This window comes from Sinohyriopsis cumingii, chromosome 5, assembly GCF_028554795.1.
Source record: "Sinohyriopsis cumingii isolate HCF-2022 chromosome 5, ASM2855479v2, whole genome shotgun sequence".
Lineage (NCBI taxonomy): Eukaryota > Metazoa > Mollusca > Bivalvia > Unionida > Unionidae > Sinohyriopsis > Sinohyriopsis cumingii.
The window spans coordinates 120857264-120877167 of NC_142965.1; the positions used below are offsets into that span (position 1 = coordinate 120857264).

General features: G+C 33.8%; 1 protein-coding gene across 2 annotated transcripts in view; it reads left to right on the forward strand.

The window, feature by feature from the left end:
• The first annotated feature begins 3110 nt into the window (after positions 1-3110).
• Positions 3111-19904, forward strand: part of LOC149800079 (uncharacterized) — a 57999-nt gene continuing 41205 nt past the window's right edge. The window contains exons 1-5 of one of the 2 annotated variants that reach the window (XM_089959650.1): positions 3113-3235; positions 9014-9026; positions 9741-9870; positions 11377-11500; positions 18341-18511. In XM_089959650.1, the coding sequence (XP_089815776.1) occupies positions 3211-3235; positions 9014-9026; positions 9741-9870; positions 11377-11500; positions 18341-18511 (463 nt within the window). In that variant the 5' untranslated portion in view covers positions 3113-3210. Of the gene's footprint in view, positions 3236-9013; positions 9027-9740; positions 9871-11376; positions 11501-18340; positions 18512-19904 lie in introns of both variants that reach the window. The other variant, XM_089959651.1, reaches the window with a different exon arrangement.

Genomic DNA, 19904 nt, shown 5'->3' on the forward strand with positions numbered 1-19904 from the left:
TGCCTCTCAGCACGCTCGGTGCAAATAAGTGGCCCACCAAGGCATTTGAAGAGAGGTATTGAGCTTCCAGAATACATACTGTGCATCATCGACGTTGAAGACACCGTTTCACGAATGGCATCAATTGGCATCATACCTGTGTACAGCTTTGCATGTCTGTTTACGGATCCGAAATGGACGGCAGCAGCCAAGGTCAGAGTTATGTGCGCTTGTCGTCTCGCTCTAAAAAAGCGTACTTGTACTCAAAAGCCGCCCATCAAGGGTAGGCCCCTATGGTTGCAGGACCGTAGAGAGCGATTACGGGCCCTGGGGTAAGAAACTCCAGGACCGTTCCTAGTTCTTGTTCAAACAAAATTGTTCTTTTATACAATTAAACAGTGTTGCCCGACCTCTTGTCATCCCTGTATAGGGTCAGTCATGGTCAATGAGCAGAGTGGGTCACTTTAGCGGCCCCACATGTAGATACTTGCCAGAGCATAGGCTACTTTTTAAAGCTTTTTTTTGTTGTTAAAGGCTCAGCTTTCCTGCAACAGCTGGCGACGTCAACCACGGTCGGCGCATGCTTGTACGTATCGACCAAACTTGTGTGGCAGAAAAAGAGGTCGGACTGGTGTACCTCTTTAGGGGTTGAAAAAAATAATGTAGACCGGGTGTTTGAATAATAACTATTCATTCCCTAGCCAATATAGCTTTAGTTACTGACACAGGTAGCAATTAAACCGACAACATATAAAACAACCATTCAAGTACAAATACAAGCAAGAATTACAATAGAGACATTGTAATACAAACTTCACACGATTCATACGCGACGCAAATGTCATCCATAATTGTAAATTATCTAGAATCCTTACCAGACCTAACACTTATATGTAGTATTTAACTTAAAATTATACATAGTTCTACAAGTGCTACATCCTAGAGAGAGTTTTACAATTGCTCTCTGACTGACTGTGGCGAGAGAAAAGAGGATAGGGTGTGGTTAATAATGCGCGACAACTTGCAATGCACCTGCTATTATGGTAAACACTTTTATTCTTTCACTCACTCTACTGATATACCTACATAAATATATACATGTTACACGATACGATCTCTACAAACGTATTCTACTACACATATTAATGCAGTCAAGCAGGCTGTACACTGTAATCATATAATGGCAAGACAACACATACAACATATATAACATTTATGCTCAAAATAACACTGGCTACATCCTCCCCGTTAGAAAGATATCTCCAGACATTTAAAACGTCTTGTACTGTAATTCTAAAAATATAAACATCGTACAAGAACAATTTTAAATTAATATATACCTTTCATACCTACTGTAGTGATACTACCCAGGCTGATATAGTAGGTCAGCCCCAGTGGGATTCGAGCCCGCCCGATTTTGCCCGGAAGATCTCTATACCGATTAACACCTTGAAGGGTAGAATTCCTGTAATTAGGTAGAATAACCAACTGTCTTACTTGTTGACCATCAATGTGAGAGTTTCGATAAAGAATGACATCCTCCATTGAGAGATGTTTCCATTCTTTAAGATATTTCCGGACTTCAGGGGATTAGTTTCCCTGTCTCCTTCTCTCCGCCGGAAGGTCAACCACTCTAGCAATAATACTGTTCTTCGCTTGCTCCTTACTCCAATCGATTATTATGGAGTTGGTTAGATGGTTTTGAATATCCTCACCTGCAGAATGAGGATAGACAGCAGACGGATGGTCGCAGGCCGTCGGTAGTACTCACCGCTATGCGGCCTTCAACAGAAGCGTTTAGAAATTTGTGTCCTGAGATAAATCTTTTGGATTTGACGTTATGTCATTCTGATTTTACCATGTTGCTTGCTTCTTAAGCCACTACCTGGTAACATCTATTGAGACTTCGGTAGCCTCTGGCGTCAAGCCTATTTTAGCCCGTATGTAGAAATTATCAATACTATTGTTTCGATTAAAATGCGAATAGCAATTTCGAACAAATGACAGTACGATTTTATACATATTCCTATTTTAAGTATATGTTTTATTTAAAAAGTGTCTGTCAGTTTTCAATATTCAAGGCCAGTAATCAATTTTATATTTTAAACTGAGGAAAAATTCCGTGAGGGCTCCTAAAACCGCATCCGGGTACCCAGGATGCCTAAAACCGAAACTGGGAAATATGGTCATATTATGACCAGTAGGGTAATTCCGACCGTGGATGTACGTCGTGCTGTTTGCAACAGCGATATGCAAATTACTTGCTGTGTTCTTTGTTTTTATTTGTGCACATGGGTATGCAAATTAGTAAAGATGTTTCCAGGCGACGAGGGCATCGCGTGACAAAATGGCGTAATCGCCTCAGTATTCTCTCTTACGCGCGAGTTCAGAAGCGGCATTCATATTTTTTATATTTTTTTTTTATTTTATATTCAGGTCCCTAGTCAGGCATCAATCAACCAAGATTCGAATGGCTTTCAGTAACTAGTGGTCGGATTTACCCCAGGTTCTTTATCATAAGAGGGCGATTCCGACCAAGAACACAAGCTTAAAGAAAATTTAGAATTATGATTAGTTTGTATTGAACTTTACCCCCACCGGAATAAGTATGTAATTAGAAACAATAAATAAAAAAATTAAAAATATAAATCTAAATAAAAATAAAATGTTACTTCTATCCACAATTATCTTTATTACAACATCGCTTTCTATCTGCAATCTCTCCATCTGAAAAAAAAATTTAAAACTTTAAAATTTGTCAAGATAAACAAAATCTTTGTATTTTACAGATGAAACTTGTATATTTTTGGTTCATATATGGTGGTCGGAATTACACATGTAAGAGGTCGGAATATAGCCACGACAGGGTCGGATTTACCCCTTGTGTATATAGTCATAATAAAATCACTTTGCAGTAAGAAGAACTCATATTATATGCTTTTTGAATAATGAAACTTGTTGCAAGAACCTCGACTGACTCCTTCCCGTATCGTACTTAGGTACACAGTAGTCAGCTTCAATAATTAAGTTGACGATCTCAGGTCAACGACCTCAGTTGTTCGGAATATGACCAGACTACCCCTACTGTAATTCAGACGCTTAATTCAAGCATCTCTCTGATCCAATGTGCGCGCAATTTTCGATTTGGTTGTTTGAAACCACAAAACAGCAATAGCGGTTCTGTCTCATTGTCACTACAGTTAAGTTTGATGCCTTTGTGATATTATATTAATGGAAGAAACCGAGATCTATTCAGGTAAATTGCAAAACAGAATACGTAGAGGAAAACACCCCCACCCAAAACGAACACAAAACCTAACAACAAAAAGAACAAGCAGCAATACATACCCTTGTTTTTCAGTTTATTTTAATCATTAGTGTTTTCTGTACGATAACTTCTCAGACATCTCTGCAAGCCATTGGTAGGTCTATTAAAGGTCGGAACTCGTTGTACTTATATTGCTGTCGGTACGTATTAAAACCAAGTTGTTGTTGCTTCATGGTAAAAGTTTCTATGAAATTGGTTCCATTTATTCATATTTAAAAAAAAATTCGCCGTCATTTGATACATGTAAATGTAGAAAAAAATGCAAATGGTGGATGATACCCTTACTGCAGTATGGGAAACAACTCTAAATTATCGCCGCATTCGCCTAACTTAAATATGGTAGGTAGTACGCATAATACACTAAAGGGACTCGCATCATTGCTTACACTTCACCCACAAATCATACATGTAGTTTACAATCCTATGATTATAATATGATTCATGTGTGATCTGTAGTTAAATTGTAATCAATGATACTAGCCCCATGAATACACTTACATTTCAATGTACCATTTAGACACAAAATAAGGTTGGTACCTTAGAAAAGTACTAAAGAGTTTGCAAGAGAAATTATTTTGTATATGTCGATATATATTTGATAGCACATACAGTAAAGTTTTATAATCATAAAAAGTCAAGCATTACTGAAGCAAAAGTAAAAGGACAAATGTAATTACAGAAGGGATATAGGTTACTGTTACCTATGTTGTGTTGTAAGTGTATTCCATAAGGAACACAGTGATGAAATAAAGCTAATTGGGAGAGCTTGACATATGTACATAAGCATAAATAAGAGACAAGGTTAGGTATAAGTATGTTTATTAAGTATGAAAAATATAGCTGAAGAGTAGGGCATGTTAGTTCTGACAACAGATTTCACACAGTTAGCATATTTCAATATTATAAGGTTGTTATATGTTTGAAAGTCATGGTTCATCAGCTAAATATAATCATGGTTGCTTGATTTAAATCCACTGATTTAACTCGTTTCAAAATGGTGATTAAATGTTTAAATTATTAAATTAGACTCCATGATTTAAATTACTTTAAAAATCATTCAAATGAATTTTTGCTTTTTTTTTATACATATGATGTTAAACTACGCAGATTTAGTGACCTAAGTCACTTTGAAATAGCATTACAGTATCTTTGACAAGGAATGCTGAAGAGTATCTTGAATAAATAAAGCCAATTGCATTGGCTCTTGATAATAGCTGCATCATCAGTGAGGCTGTTGTTATATAGCACAAGCTTGAAATGGCACAGCAGCTTTGCAGCATAAGCTGTGTCCTAATGCTGAAAATAACCTGGCTAATTAATATTTGCTAATAGATATGAAACTCTGGATTACAGGGAAGAAATTCTCCATTCTTTGCAAATTAAATTGATTCTGAAAACTACAAAGTGTGAAAGTTAATAAACACAATTAATGTTATCAGTGGTCACCAGTGATCTTATGATGCAAACTAATAATGCTTGCAACTTTTATATCTGTAAAAAAAATAATCTTTGCAGTGAAATATATGCCTCTTCCTTTCTTACTGAATTGTCATACACTGGCTCATAGTCATGAATGACAATGGCTTAAAGAAGTACATTTTCTTTTTTTGTCTTGGGCTCAAAAATGGCTGTTAGTAATAATCAATTTGACCCACAGGCTTCAAGAAACAAAATGTTAGTAAAGATTTAGAGGAGAAGGAGAATAAATCTGAAGTTGTAAGAAATATTTATCATCAGTTAGCTCCACAAATAAGGAACAACCACAGTTATAAGCTCATGACTAAAAAACAAATGACTCATGAGATTTTCATTTTGACTCCTGAGATTTTGGTTTCAGTGGTCAAAAGACTCTTCAGTTTTGAATTCTGTTGAGAACCCTGTGTATTTTCTCCTTAGTGCTATGCAGGTTATATTTTATTAGTGAAGGTAAAATGGCATTGTTTTTATTTTTAGTTACAAATGTATGAAGTTTAGTCCTGAGCATTTTTCCTGGTATGAGTTGACAGAACTACATTTACTTAATACCATTTAATATGTAACAATGGAAAATGCTAGTGCATGAAATTCAAATTGACAATGCAAGCTGTGGTTATTATTGAATGCACAAGTAGCAGACAATTTTAAGTTAATATATGCATCAAAGGATAAATATTTGCTTTGCATGTTAAGTATAGCTGCAGTTGATACTATTTATACATTGGTCATATTTTATGGAAGATGCCTGCATATAAAATATACTTAAAAAATTAACCAAGAAATCAGAGTTATAGATTTATAATTTTTTTATTAAATTGCGTTTTGCACTGGCAACTACTTCCTTCACGGAATTACTTTCAGAGCTGAATTTGGAACTTCATCATACATGTAGTTGTATAGTTATCTTAAATGTTAAAAAAATACTTGAAGTTAAGAAAAAGATGAAGTAAATTTTGTTTTCATGTTGCGTTTTGTGAGTATGTTTCTCCTTTTCTACTGTCATGCAGTTTCGCATATAAATGTTTGAAATTCATAAATTTCTTTGATTGTGTGATCAATTCTTTTAAATATGTATGTAGCAGAATAGGAGTATAGTTTTCTTATATTACAATCTGACTTGACCCTATTAAGTGCAGAACAACTGAAATCAAGCCAAAATAAAAAAATAGCCATTGGAAAAAAGAAGAATACATGAATATGCCCAGAACTGCATAACCAAGATAATGTGTTTATATACCCTGCACCATTGATCAGTCCATTTCATTTACAATGTTTCAGTCTTTATTACATTATCTAACACTCCATAAGTTGGTTTTGTATCATTATCAAATATCAACATTGGAATTACTTATGATTTGAATACCAACACACTAATAAATTTACTTTTAACTCATATGTCAACACAGGGATTACTTACGACTTGAAAATTAACATAAGGATTACTTACTAAATCAGGGATTAGTTGTGACTTGAATATCATGTTTATGTGATTGTTTTTCTTTACAGCGTTAAATTACTTTCCAGTTAAAAATATATAATCTTAAAAATATTTATGAGAAATGTGACCAAAAGCAATTAAAAAGTCATTGCATTAAAAATTGTGATTTTATGAGTTATAAAGGGTGGAGGTGGGGCTGATACATTATAATCAACTGGATCCAACTGCAGAAAACACAGACCCTGATCTGCTGGCACATTATGCAATAGCAGATAAGGGTCTAAACTGTTCTGCTGATTAGTTTTAGCAAACTGCCTAAACCCAGATCTGCTGGTGCATTATGTAACAACAGATATGGGTCTATACAGTTGGACTCGTAAATGAGTATATAAAGTAGATTGGTCAAAAGTATGTGGTCAATTTATTATCAGGTATCTTAATTTGCAAAAATGTGCTCAACTAAACATAAAGCCAGGGGTCACAATACCAGGTGAAGTTGAAAACTAAGTCGCCAAATAAATGAGAGCTTCACTTTTTCCTGTTTAGAAAGTGAAAATGACTTTGCCCTGTGATTTTTTTTATGTACATGGAATGATCATAGCGTCTGAAATGCTTCCTCATCTTTACCAGTTATTTCCAGTGTTGTAGCTCAAGACAAAATGTAGGCATCAACCCATCAAACAACTGGTGTTGATTTCAACTGAGTTGTCAAACAAACTCTTGCACATTTGCAGGCATGTGTTTTGATAGCTGATTGTCCATTCATCCTTTCCCCAACTAAGTTATAGCAGGGATGTGTTATATGTCTCAGGTTATAGTGAACATCATTGACTGATTTCTGCAAGCTATCATTTGATCATAAAACCATAAAAATTTGTGTTTCAGAACTGAAGCAACAGTATGTAAATAGCAATTTATTTTAAGATTAGAATTGTTGAGTTGAAGATTTCAGTTGCCGTGTCTTAACCTGTCAAGGGGAATTAATGGCAGACATCGCTGTATTTGTGAAGCTCCACTCTGTTAGATTGTATGTTGGTCCCAGATGTATGGGACAAAGCTATGTTGTGGAATTCAAGAAGCACCATAATACGGGGGAAAAGCAGCAAACCAAATACTGTTAGCAAATGCCCAATGCTACTGCACACATGTAGACAGATAATAAAACCATAAATTAGCAAATTACTACTCATACATACACAAATAATAAACTATAAATTTGCAATCCTATCAATGGACTATTCTAAAGATAAATGCACTCACAAGCTGGATGTTTCAGTTCGGTTGGAAAGAAGGTTTTAGTTCATTCATATGCAGACTTTAATGCTTCACTCTGTTAATTATGAATACCCACTTTAATGTTTTATCTCCAATAAAGGCACTGAGACGAACAAACATGGTATAAAGACACCTGTGCATTTGCTCTCATGTACATGGTACAGGGGTTGTTACAAACAAGTTTACAAATGTTTTTCAGCTGCTATTTTATAGTGAACTTTCATAAAGTAAATAAAGTCTTGTTTAAGGGTAAGTTGGTTAAGCACTTTTCCTAACTTGCAATTACAGTACTGTGATCTAGTTACTCCTTTCAGTTATAATTCATTGCAATGTATAGTTTCTGCAGTGCTTTTAAGGCATATGCCCAAAATATACGCATATGAGTATGTTAAGTTTTATTTGTACAAAAATGTGTTTATAATAGACATATAACTCTGAAAGTTTCTTCTTGAAAATGAAATATTGCTTAAAACCATTGCTAAATGCAGATATACATACTGAGAAACAGATGGCATAATTCAAATAAGTAACGAGAACACATGTACATGCACACACACACACACACACACACACACACACACACATATATATATATATATATATATATATATATATATATATATATATATATTGCATATCTTGCTTTGTGTCCACTTCTCCCTAAAGTCAAGTCTAGCTTGACCCCTGGCTTATCAGTGAAATAATTCTGTTGTCTGCAGGAATGTGAATATTCATAAATGCAAAAAACTTACTATTAAAAGTATCCAGTTCTAAGTCAGCTCTTTTTAATCACCATAATGCCCTATATAATCAATGGTATCTTCTCCAGTATGGTGACCTCTTTGGTGGCCTAGTGGTTAGAGCATCCACCTCGGATGCAGGAGGTCATGGGTTTGACCCCTGGCCGAGTCATACCAAAGACTTATAAATAATGGTACTAACAGCTGCCTTGCTTGGCACTCAGCATTAAGAGGTTAGTGTTAGGACTGGTTGGCCTGGTGTCAGAATAATGTGACTGGGTGGGACATCATGCTGCATGATGCCCCAGTGCTAGACATCACTATAAACTGCCACACTGTGGACATTGTAGTGATATGACTGAAAAATTGTTAAAGCTACTTTAAAAATCCAAATCACACACTCGCTCTTCAATATGGTTATTGACGGTACCATTTAACAACGGTATATTTACACAAGTCCCTGTCATGGTACAAAATTGTTGAAATCTTAAAGATTTCCATTTATGGTGATTTGTCTCATAAAATTGTATTCCTGTTGATCTATTTTCCACTGAGCATGATCGCACCATTTCTAGTAACTTGCTAAAGAAAACGTCTTGGATTTGTGACTATACTATCCAGTGAATGTAATGACAATGAATACCATGATATTAATCTGTGCAATACATTTGGATTCATCACAAAACCGTCCAGGTAAACATTACTTGCTAGATTGTCTAGTTTGTTTTTAAAAAATTACTTTTAATTAATAATCATGAAATATTTAATCTATTTCAGCTGCAGTAGCTTGGTGAGTAAATTTAAACATATTTGAATAAGTTTTTGCCAAACGTTTTGATAGGCATATCTTTGATATTTCGCTCAACATTACAAAAGCCCTAACATTTGAAAATATTTAAGATGCTGTAATTTAAAAATATACATCTGTTATTCTGTCTTACAAAGACATTCATTGATCATATGTCTGAACATCAGAATCTTGAGAAATTATGTGTACCATATGTACTCGCTTATAAGTCTGGTCCACATAGATCTACCAGCGCATTATGTTCTGGCAGATCAGGATCTGTGTTGTTTGTTGTACTGATTACTTCTCACAAATTGCCTAGACCCAGATATGCCAGTGTGTCATGTGATGCAGATATGGGTGTATACAGTCTGCAGTTGGAGCCAACTTATAAGCAAGTATAGATAGTGTGTGCTTATTATTAGCACATATGTATCCTAATATGTCATACTGCATAATTATTTTATTGCAAACTTTACTTTTTGAAATTTGACAAAGCTGGACCTTTTAAAGTTTTCTTTGAAACAGTTTAGTATTTCTGAATGATCATGACTAATTTATCAACAAATTCACATCTTTTTGTATTCATCTCATTCTTCTTCTGTATTAATTTTGCTACTTTAACATTCTATGTAATTTATCAAGTTTCTTCACCAGTTTATAAAAATGTGTGCTTCAGTTTTATTTATTTACAATAAAAGTCTTGACAATTTGCAGCCTGCAGAATACATTGGACGAAGGAAACAAAGCGTCTAATGTGGACATTCAGTTTATGCTCGGAAACCTACAAAAATGCCAAGGGCTTGTGCAAGAGCTGGTCTCCCAAGAACGAGATCCTTTGTACTACGTAAGAACAATCTAAAGATTGTTATGGCTTTAGTCACAGCATGGAACATTCCTCCACCCCCCTTTTTTTTTCTTTTCACTTATTCATTAATCCATCCATCTATGTAACAGTCCATTTATTTGTCCATCTATCTAGTAAACCAACCATGTATCCATGGATCCTTATTCCATTTATCCATGCATACATCCATCCATATGGTTCAGTCCATCCTGTCGTCCATCCATCTCTGGAAGGAAATAATTTTATATATATTAATATCATGCCTAGTATTATACTATTTAATGAATGCTTTATCTTGATCTGTAAGGTAGGTAGAGATAGGTATTAACCACTTCTTTCCCCTGTTTAATCTGCAATATTTAATTATTTCATTATTCTATTTGTATTAGTTATATCTTTTATACTTTGGTAATCCAGTAGTCATTTTTTGTTTTTTATTTGAGACCTGAAATATGTGGTGTTGTATGCTAGATGAGCATTGCTTAAAGTTGCATCTACATTGGTGACATCTGTGACTGAAAATTCAAAATTGACAAGTGAAATTGTCACCAGGTCCGTCAGATGATAATGCAACGACTAGAAAATTACATTGCACTTTCTAATTAAACAAATGTATACCATGTTTTATGCTTTAAAATAATTGGTAGCTGTAATTTAATTTACAGAATAATCCCATAACTGTCTGTTCTACATTAAGTCACCATGTTTACATGTGACTAGTCTGGAACAAAGTTAATACTAAGTGACTAAACTTATACATCCAATTAGCTAAAGATATTGATACAGAAAGATGCAGACATGGAGACAAATGCAGAAAATTTAGTCAGTAGTAAATCTACTCCTAGATGAACTTAAAATAAATGCAGATATGATGAAGGCTTTTTTAATATAAGCTATATTTAGAAGAAAATGAAGGTTGAAGATGTTAATCAATGAATTTGAGGTGCGGCACTATGCAGAGTTATGCCCCTTTATCATTGAGTTTGTACATGGCAGCAGGTTCACAGATAATTTAGAGTGCTCCATAATGTGAATATTGAGGTTGAAGCAGATATTGACTGTTGATATTTCTAACAGATCTAGATATACTAAAAATAGTAACTTTGTTCTTTATAATTACTCTTTAATTTGCCGTAACTAAGCACTTCACTTTTTATCATGATCTTCAACCATTAATTCGTTACTCAGTAGATTTCAGCTGTCAGTGTTTAAGGTGATCAAATTAGTACAGCTTTGCCACCATTTTTCAAGATATATATATAGGTACTTGAAGCACTGATATGTGGAATGTTTGACTAAAATTTTAACTATGAATGTGTCTTACTAAATTGTGTTTGCTGCTGTAAATGAGACAATATGCAGCCAGTTTGGTACAAAAATTGTAACATGTATTTATCAAGACCATGCAAATCATTATGAATCTGCAGGTTTGCTAAAGTGAAACATAATTTTTGCTTAAATAAAACTGTAATACAATTCAAACAAAGCAGTTTGGTGTCTTTTCAGAAAGCATTGCTGTACCTGAATGAGGGCTTGGTGTCCCAAGTGAATATATTGGAGACCAAGATTAGACAATTAAATGATGACAGAGCACAGGAAGTGCCCAAATGCCCCACAGATAGCAGAGCAGGTTTGTGTCTTTGGAGGAGGTACCTTCAGTTTCTCAACTTGAAAAATTATGAAGATGCTTGAGTTGACAATACTTATTGACCTGTTATTAAGCCTCTGTTGTAATCTGTATGTCCATCTGTCCATCTTAAATGCACTAATTAGCACAACTAGTCCATTGCATTTGATGGATTGTAACAATACTTGGTAAATATTATGGCCATGATCGGGATATTTATACATCCACAAACCACTTAGCTCTGCATATTTTGATTTTGCCCATTTTTTGGGTAACTTATTGCAGTGTATAACACAATTTTATTAGAGCAATTAGATCTGCATTTATTGATGGATCCCCATGGAACTTAGTAAATATTACAGTCTTCATCTGGAGATGCACATATTAACGAATATTTTTGCTCACACAAGTTTTGCTAAAATTACTGCCTGTTTTGTTTGTAACCAAATGCAGTGTTATTACACATATATCATTAGTGCAACCAGTTTCAGTGTTTTGGATGGATTGCTGTGAAGTTTGGAAGCATTGTATCATCACCAAAAGATGAACATGTTGACTGATCTTTGTGCTCTATGATGTTTGTAAGAGTCGTTTTTGACTTGGAGCTGAATGCAGTGTATGATGTAGTTTGGGGACTGCAACCACTGTTGCAGGTTATATTGAAATTGCTGTGAAACTTAGTACATGTTATCACAGTTCCAGATGGAAAGAAATAAAGAAGTACCCAATCCTGCTCCTAAAATGTAAACCTCTCCTACCCTACTGTATTTACCTCAACATTCTGGATTTTGAAATTTAGCATCTTTAAAAAAATATAAAGTTTTTCCCATATGACTTGATAATTCAAAAGGTTGTTTTTGTTGTTTCAAAAACTTTTGTTAACATGCTAAATTTTAATGGAAACCACATTTCTGTTCATATTAATCCAAGTGGCATGTCTGTGTTCTGATTTATTTATGAGTGAATTATAGTATGGAAGCTAGTGTGAGTGAGCAGTGCTTATTATATCTTGATTGATAATTGATGAGAATAACTATGCTTATTCTATTTTGATTGATACTTTTTGTGTATAACTGTGCTTATTTTATTGGATTGATACTTTCTGTGAATAACTGTGCTTATTCTAGTTGGATTGATACTTTTCCATGAATAACTGCTTATTCTTTTTGGATTGATACTTTCCGTGAATAACTGTGCATAGGTGTCAACCCTTTGAGACGAAAACCTGTATGCCAGACCAATAAAAACCTTACAAAGACCAAAAAAACCTTACACAAAAAAATTTATTCATACATTATGTAAGATCAACAGTTTTAAAACAACAAATGCTATACAAAAATTCCTCTTCTTCATTTCAAAATTTCTTTCATGCAGTTTTGTCCTGAAGTGTTCCTCCACATCATATATGCTCGACACCACCACTTTAATGTCTTTACTGCATATTTTACAAAAAGCAGGTGAAGATCCTAACTTGAATACATCTACAGTGCCAGGGAAGACTTTAATCCAATCGGCCTCAAACTTGCCATGACCTCGGTCAGTGTCTTCAAGCTTGCATTTCTTTGAGTTAGGCTCAGCCATTTGATGGATGGAATATTTCAACTAGATGAGAGATATAAAAAAATTTTTTATTTTATTTATAGATTTGACATGTGATAAAGGAAGATCTCCCGATTACAAATATGTTACGAATTTATATTTGTCCCCTTAAACCCCAAGATATTATGCCAAGAGCTATCCAAAAATTGAAATCTAGAAGTAATTTTTTTTACAAACTAGCAGTGCGGAAGTTTATACCTCATAAGCTGTTGATCGTTTCTATTAAAATTGCGAATCTGGTGTTTGAAAAGTTATGAATTTGCTATAAGGTGTGCCGATTTTGGTCACAAACTTGATATAAGTTGGCAGTGTTACATATTTTCAAGTCACTCAGTATCTGTACTATGTCCGTCATTTTAGGAATGCATCTTCCTGTTTGCATTACCTATCTGACAAACTTAACTCAAAACTATTACAGCACGATAAAATGCCGGTGCTAAAATCAGTAGAGTATATTTTTTAATTAATATATTAAAAATTTTAATAAATTGACTTTATCTCCACACAGAAAAGTCGAACAAATTATGGTTACACGAACATGATTGCCACACTATGTAAAGTATGAATATTGATGCAAACTTCATGCATTTGATAGTAATAGGTATAAATAATAAAATAATAATGTATAAAATAAGAAAACATACTACACAGGCAGTTAGTCAATATTAGAAATCCGAGTGAGCGTCTAATCTCCAAGCGATAAACAACAAGATCTTCACACACTGGAGTTCAACCATGAATGAAACTCATTTCATTATCAAAGGAAAAGCACGGTTTTGAGTATGATTTGATTGGTTGTTTCAGGCCACCATAGTTTCACTGAATTCTCATGCTAAAAAAATTATGCCTAGAGTCCCGGATGCACACAAAATGAAAAGATTGGTTTTTTTTTAAATTTAAAATTTTTTACGAAAAAAACTGTATGAAATGGCTGTACAGCCATATACTGATGAAAAAGGAAAAAAACGATACAAATTATGGGTAAACCGTACAAGTTGACACCTATGACTGTACTTATTCCAGAGGTGGGAAAACTTTCCAGTGCAAGTGCCGCATACACAAATTTACACCTTGTTGCGGGCTGCATAGTTCATTAAGTAAAATAATTAATATCTGAAATAGCAAAAACTAAAGGTTTTTCTGAATAACATCATAATTAATTTTCAGTTGTTAATATGTTGTTAATATTTGAAAACTTAAACTTCAAAAGAAGCACATTTATTTGATAAACAGAGTAACATAAACAGAGTCAGTGCGAATGATGGCTTGTCCCTAGGCCACATGAAAACCCTTGGCGAGCCGCATGCGGCCCATGGGCCGTAGTTTGTCCACCTCAGGCTTATTCTATTTGGATTCATACTTTATGTGAATAACTCTGCTTATTCTATTTGGATTGATACTTTCCATGAATAACTGCTTATTCTATTGGATTGATACTTTCTGTGAATACCTGTTTATTATATTTGTATTGATAATTTCTGTGAATAAATGTGCTTATTATTCAAATAATTGGATTTAAAATGGATTACATGTATATGTATTGTTACTTCTTTTTTTGATTCATTTTAATTGCTAAAGTGTGTCGTATATTTTGGCATGACTCAAAAGTTAATCATATATGTAAAACTTATACTTTTTTACAAAATATTTAAGTGATAAAAATAACTTGAAATTTACTCTGTACTTTTTGCAGATAAATAATTAGATGTTCATTTATTTAGTGTGAAGTATACTTAGAAGTGGTACATATGGAACTTCAATTTTTAAAAGAATAACCTTTTGAACATCAGGAAGCATTGACCTGATTTGCAGATGAAGTTTAATCATGTGATTGTTCCCCAAGTGACTGAGATTTTTTGTGATGTTAAATTATTGTAAGTTCGATGACAGTACAGGAGTAGACCAGGATTGAAAACTATGCAGGCATTACGTCATTGTTTTAATGTTATTCATATGGTCTGATTATGACACTATCTTTTGAAAGAAAACAACTTGAAGCTTAGTATTATATATTTATTTCCTTTTTAACACATTATTATTTTGATGATCGTAAATCTACAAACACCATGAAGTGAAAAAATATATTTTTAATTTACATAAAATGAAGTGGACTGACAGTTTGTTTAATTCCTGCTGATGCAAATGCATTCATCAAATTTTCAATCATTCTCGCTGTATGCAGTTTGATTTGTGACTCTTATGATCCACAGTTGCTGTCTTATAATAAGTGAGAGTCATAATTTGAACTTCACAGAAGTATCAAAATTACTTTATGGTTATTGGTAATTGGTACAAAAATGTTTAATAAACAGCCACTAGAATAAACAATTTTTGTTTTAATTGTTCTTTTCTGAAACTTCACTCACAATTGACCATGGTTGAAATATTTAAAAGTTGTTTTGAAACAGCCCCAGTTAATGTCAAGTGGGTACATGCACAAATGTCCTCATGCCAATATGGTCGTGTATTAAGTGTCTGTTAGTTAGAGTTTAGCTGTAAATAAGCACAATATTGGCTACATGTTGCTTATTTAAGGTATGTCTACGTACAAATGGGTAAAGGTAAAGTCCTAAAAATGTAAATATAAAGAATTGCACAAGAAACCTTTAGGAAATGAACCATTCCAATAAACATCAACATAAAAATTTTCAAGATACAAAAATTGAAAGTATATGTAAATGTAAAGAATTGCAACAGAATTTTGGAAGATAAACCCTTACAAATAAACATAAACATTAAGTACAGCTAAATCAAAGATAAAATGTGAAGGTGTAAAAATTTTGTAAAATTTATATAAAATATAGATAAAGGTACAAATAATGGTCTTTGATGATTGGGTTGAGTAACCTGAACGTTACAACTTCTTTTTTCTTTTTTTTTTTTTTGGAGGGTGCTCTCCCTGGTTGATCTTCGCAGACCATTTTGGGAGGCCCTCCTGCCCTACTTGTGGTTGTATGTGCTATATTTTTTCTTTATTTATAGTTTTCTATCTTTATATGATTTTTCAAATATATCTGTATACATTTTTGTATAGTATTGTTTTAAAAAATTTTATTTTTTTATTTTTGTTTATTTTTTTATTTTTATTTTAATGTATATTTTTTTTTTTTTGAGCATAAGGTGAATATTCTATTCAATACATTTGTCATCATTCAGAAGGTAGGTTTGATTCAGTTTTGCCTCTTCTTCCCTCTTTTGTCTCTTAAATGCCTTCCTTTTGCATCTGTCACTCTTTATTTCCTCTTCTAGCGATGTTGTTGGGTTGGGTTCTTTGGATGTTTCTTCTACTGGTTTTCCAGTTACTTGTTGTGCTTTCTGTTGTTGTTGATGGGTTTGTTTTTGTGCTAATTGGTGTTGTTGTTTCAAGCTCTTATTTTCTTGCTTTTCGTGCCGATTTGTGCGTTGTAGCTCTTGTTTTTCTTGCTGTTGTTGGAGTTTATTTTGTCCATTTTGTTGTCTTTGTTGTTGCCATTGTTGTTGTATTTTCCCTTTTTGTTGTTTTGGTTCTTATTGTTGTCGTGATTGTGATGTTATTTTTCCTTGTTCCATTTGATGCTGTCGTTCCATCCCCTTGATGTTGTTGTTGTGTTTTCCCTTGTTGTTGTTGTTGTTTGTTTCCTTGTTGCCTCATAGTTGGGACGATTTCCAATGTAGATGTGTAGACTTCTTCTGTGTTCGTTGACTGGTTTTCTGGGTTTTGAGGGCATCTGTGTGGAGTGTGTCCTGTCTCTCCACATCTGTTGCACTTTCTGTGGTATATACAACCCTTATACCAAGCTTTTGTCAGAAAGCCATGTAGGTAGAAGGCCCTTTTGATCTCTGTTAGCTTTGTTTTTTCAACTTCCAATATTCTGGTACCATTGTATATATTGAAACCTGGAACTGTTGCCAGCCTTGATTTTTCTACTCTTATACTGAATTTTTTCTCGAATCGGTCAACCGTTTCTTCTAGGGGTATTTCCATAGGGATATCCGATAGATATAGTTCTCCTGTCTGTTTCTTGATCTTTTTTAAAATGGGTGTTGGTTCTTTAACTATTACAGTTTCTCCAGAAATACTTATTTCTCCAAACTGTAAAGCCGGTGATTTCCCTCTTGGGCGTATTATGTATCCCTCGTATCCTTTTCTGTTGATGGAGTAGATTTTTTCTAGAATGTCTGGGTTCATGATTTTGAGGGCTATTATTACTGTAGATGTATTCGGAACTCTTTCCCTCGGTATATGTCTCATGTCTAATTCATGAGTACCTTCCTGATATTTGAATTCAATAAAGAACCCTTCTTCAGTCTCACTTCTTCTTGTTTTGAAGAACAGTTCTAGTTTCCTTAATGCATTGTGAGCCTGCACCATGTTTTCTCGTTTTTTTCCTTTTGCGCAAATAGTGTTCACTCTGTATTTTCTCCTCTTGTATATCTGTGTAATTTCTTGTTTATGGTCCTATATTAACAAATATCGATTCTGTATTTTTGAAAATTATAGTTTTAACATTCCATATTTCAATGCTCTTACGAGCTGTCTTGGTTGCCAACCCTTCAAGCCTTGCTCCCACTTGCTCAAACTCATGCTGTATAGTCAAATGGTCAAGATGATATTCCTTTGCTTCCTGTAGCTTGCTTGGGTGGCATGGTTGATCATTACAACTTCATGTTTTAGGGGTCAGTTAAAATATAATGTGAATGTGTTAGACTCTTGTTTGATTTTTAGTGAAAATTTAAAATCTAAATAAGAATGTTTCTTATAGAGTAGATTAAATATTTATACCTAATTTTGTTACCATAATGTTAGATAGATACAGCTAGTAGCAGTTAGAATTAATATTACCATAAGTAATTATGGCTGAACTTATTTGAAATAATATCACCCAAATCACATAATGTAATGACAAGGGCTGTCACAGTAACTCATGTAAATGACATCATTTCATGCTTATCATGTACATGCATACAAAAAAATATTCCATTTAAAGAAATAAAGTTTGTGACCAATGACATTTAAAAAATGTGGAACAGTGGTAAAATCAAGATGGCTGACAATAAAGAGTAATCTGAAGTTTGCAGATATTTTACAGTGATACAAAATAGTGGCAAATCGAGAACCAAGTGATTATAAAAAGTGCTTGAATTTCACGATGAGCCATGTTTGTTGTAGCTAGTGCTATAGATCCATACACTTTCTGACATGGACAAAATGAAATTTAGAATATATGAGTAGAATAAATATAAGTTGTTTTTTCCTCCTCTTAGAGCGTCATAATGAAGATGATAAACAACAAGCCAGCCGCCGTTCTGCGATTGATGACACTATCATCCATAAAGGAGGTCTGACATTCATTGACATTGCTGGACTAGGAGAAGCAAAACAGGCGCTGATGGAAGCCATTGTTATGCCATTACATTATCCACAGCTTTTTACAGGTGTCAGTTATCATTTAATAAATACACTGCAAAAACATGCTCTAAAATCATCTTGACATGTTTTAAATTGCGACTATTATCTTTATTGTTTTTTTAATGATGTTTCTAGACACAATCAGTTGTTTCAAGGATAGTGAAATTTTAATTTTAATTCATTAAGTGAATATACTGTACCTTTGCTTCTATTAGTTGTGTATTATATTTTATAGATTTTGTATTTCCTTGAGACAACAGATGTGAAGACGAAAGGTTTTTAACCATTAAAGAAACAAAACATCACAGACATGTCAAAGAATTAAAATTAAAGTTGTTGTTTTTGGGCTTAATACCATTTTTCCTGGTGGAGGAAGAACCCAGGAAAACCCCAGTAAAAACCACTAACCCAGCAGAAGCTAATGGCAGCTTTCTCACATAACCACATTGGTTGAACCCAAAACTTTAACCCACACAGACAGAGTTAAGATAACAGTGATCAATGAAAACAAACGCTTTAGATCAATTAGACACCTCCACTCCGGACCCCCAAGGAATTACAGTACTTCCATGTTAATATGGTACATAGGTATGAGGCATGTGTAGTCCAGATTCATAAATGGTGAATTCATCCATAAGGTGTGCTACTTTAGATTTATGGCTCCTATGAACATCAGTATAGTGAGTAAGTACTGTATCTGTCTTTTACATAAAAAGTAATACATATGTATGTCTTGGTAACCTTTGCATTTTGTGCAGGTGATTTCAAAGTCCTTAATTTGAAATATTTATGCTTCAGGTTGTAAGAACCTTATACTGTACTCCCTCATTATAATGCTGTCCATTGTAGCTATGGAGTATAGCGTCTTACAGTGAGATTGCCTTATAATGTAATGCATTGTATATACAAATTTACTTTCACTTAATGGTATCCATGACGATATCAGCCTTAGAAAACAGAACTGTGTTATAATGGTGATGGATGGGTGTACCTCCATGGCCACAGCTCTTTTCTTGTTTCATAGCTTTATATCATGAAAATTGATTCAATACTAATACAAGTTTTAACTGAAATCGTGGCTTTTTCCTCCAAGATGAATATTGTTAAAGATTATTACAGCAGGGGTTGTCCTGGATCTGAAAGTTTATGATCCCTCTCAATGGATAAATTCTTGTAAGCAGGGTTCCCATGCTACCAGGAAATTGGGAGAAATTATGTTTTTTTCCCAATTGTGAAAAGTCCTTGAATTTTGCCACCACTTGATGCCCAAAACAATTACATAATTGAGTCATAACTGAACTGATTGTGATTTAAATTTAACGAGTTCTGACCAGAATATTTGGAGGTTGCAGTATGGATCATTTGGGTGATCACCATAAACATATTTGCTTAGTTATTCCAAATGCTCTGAGTGGATTA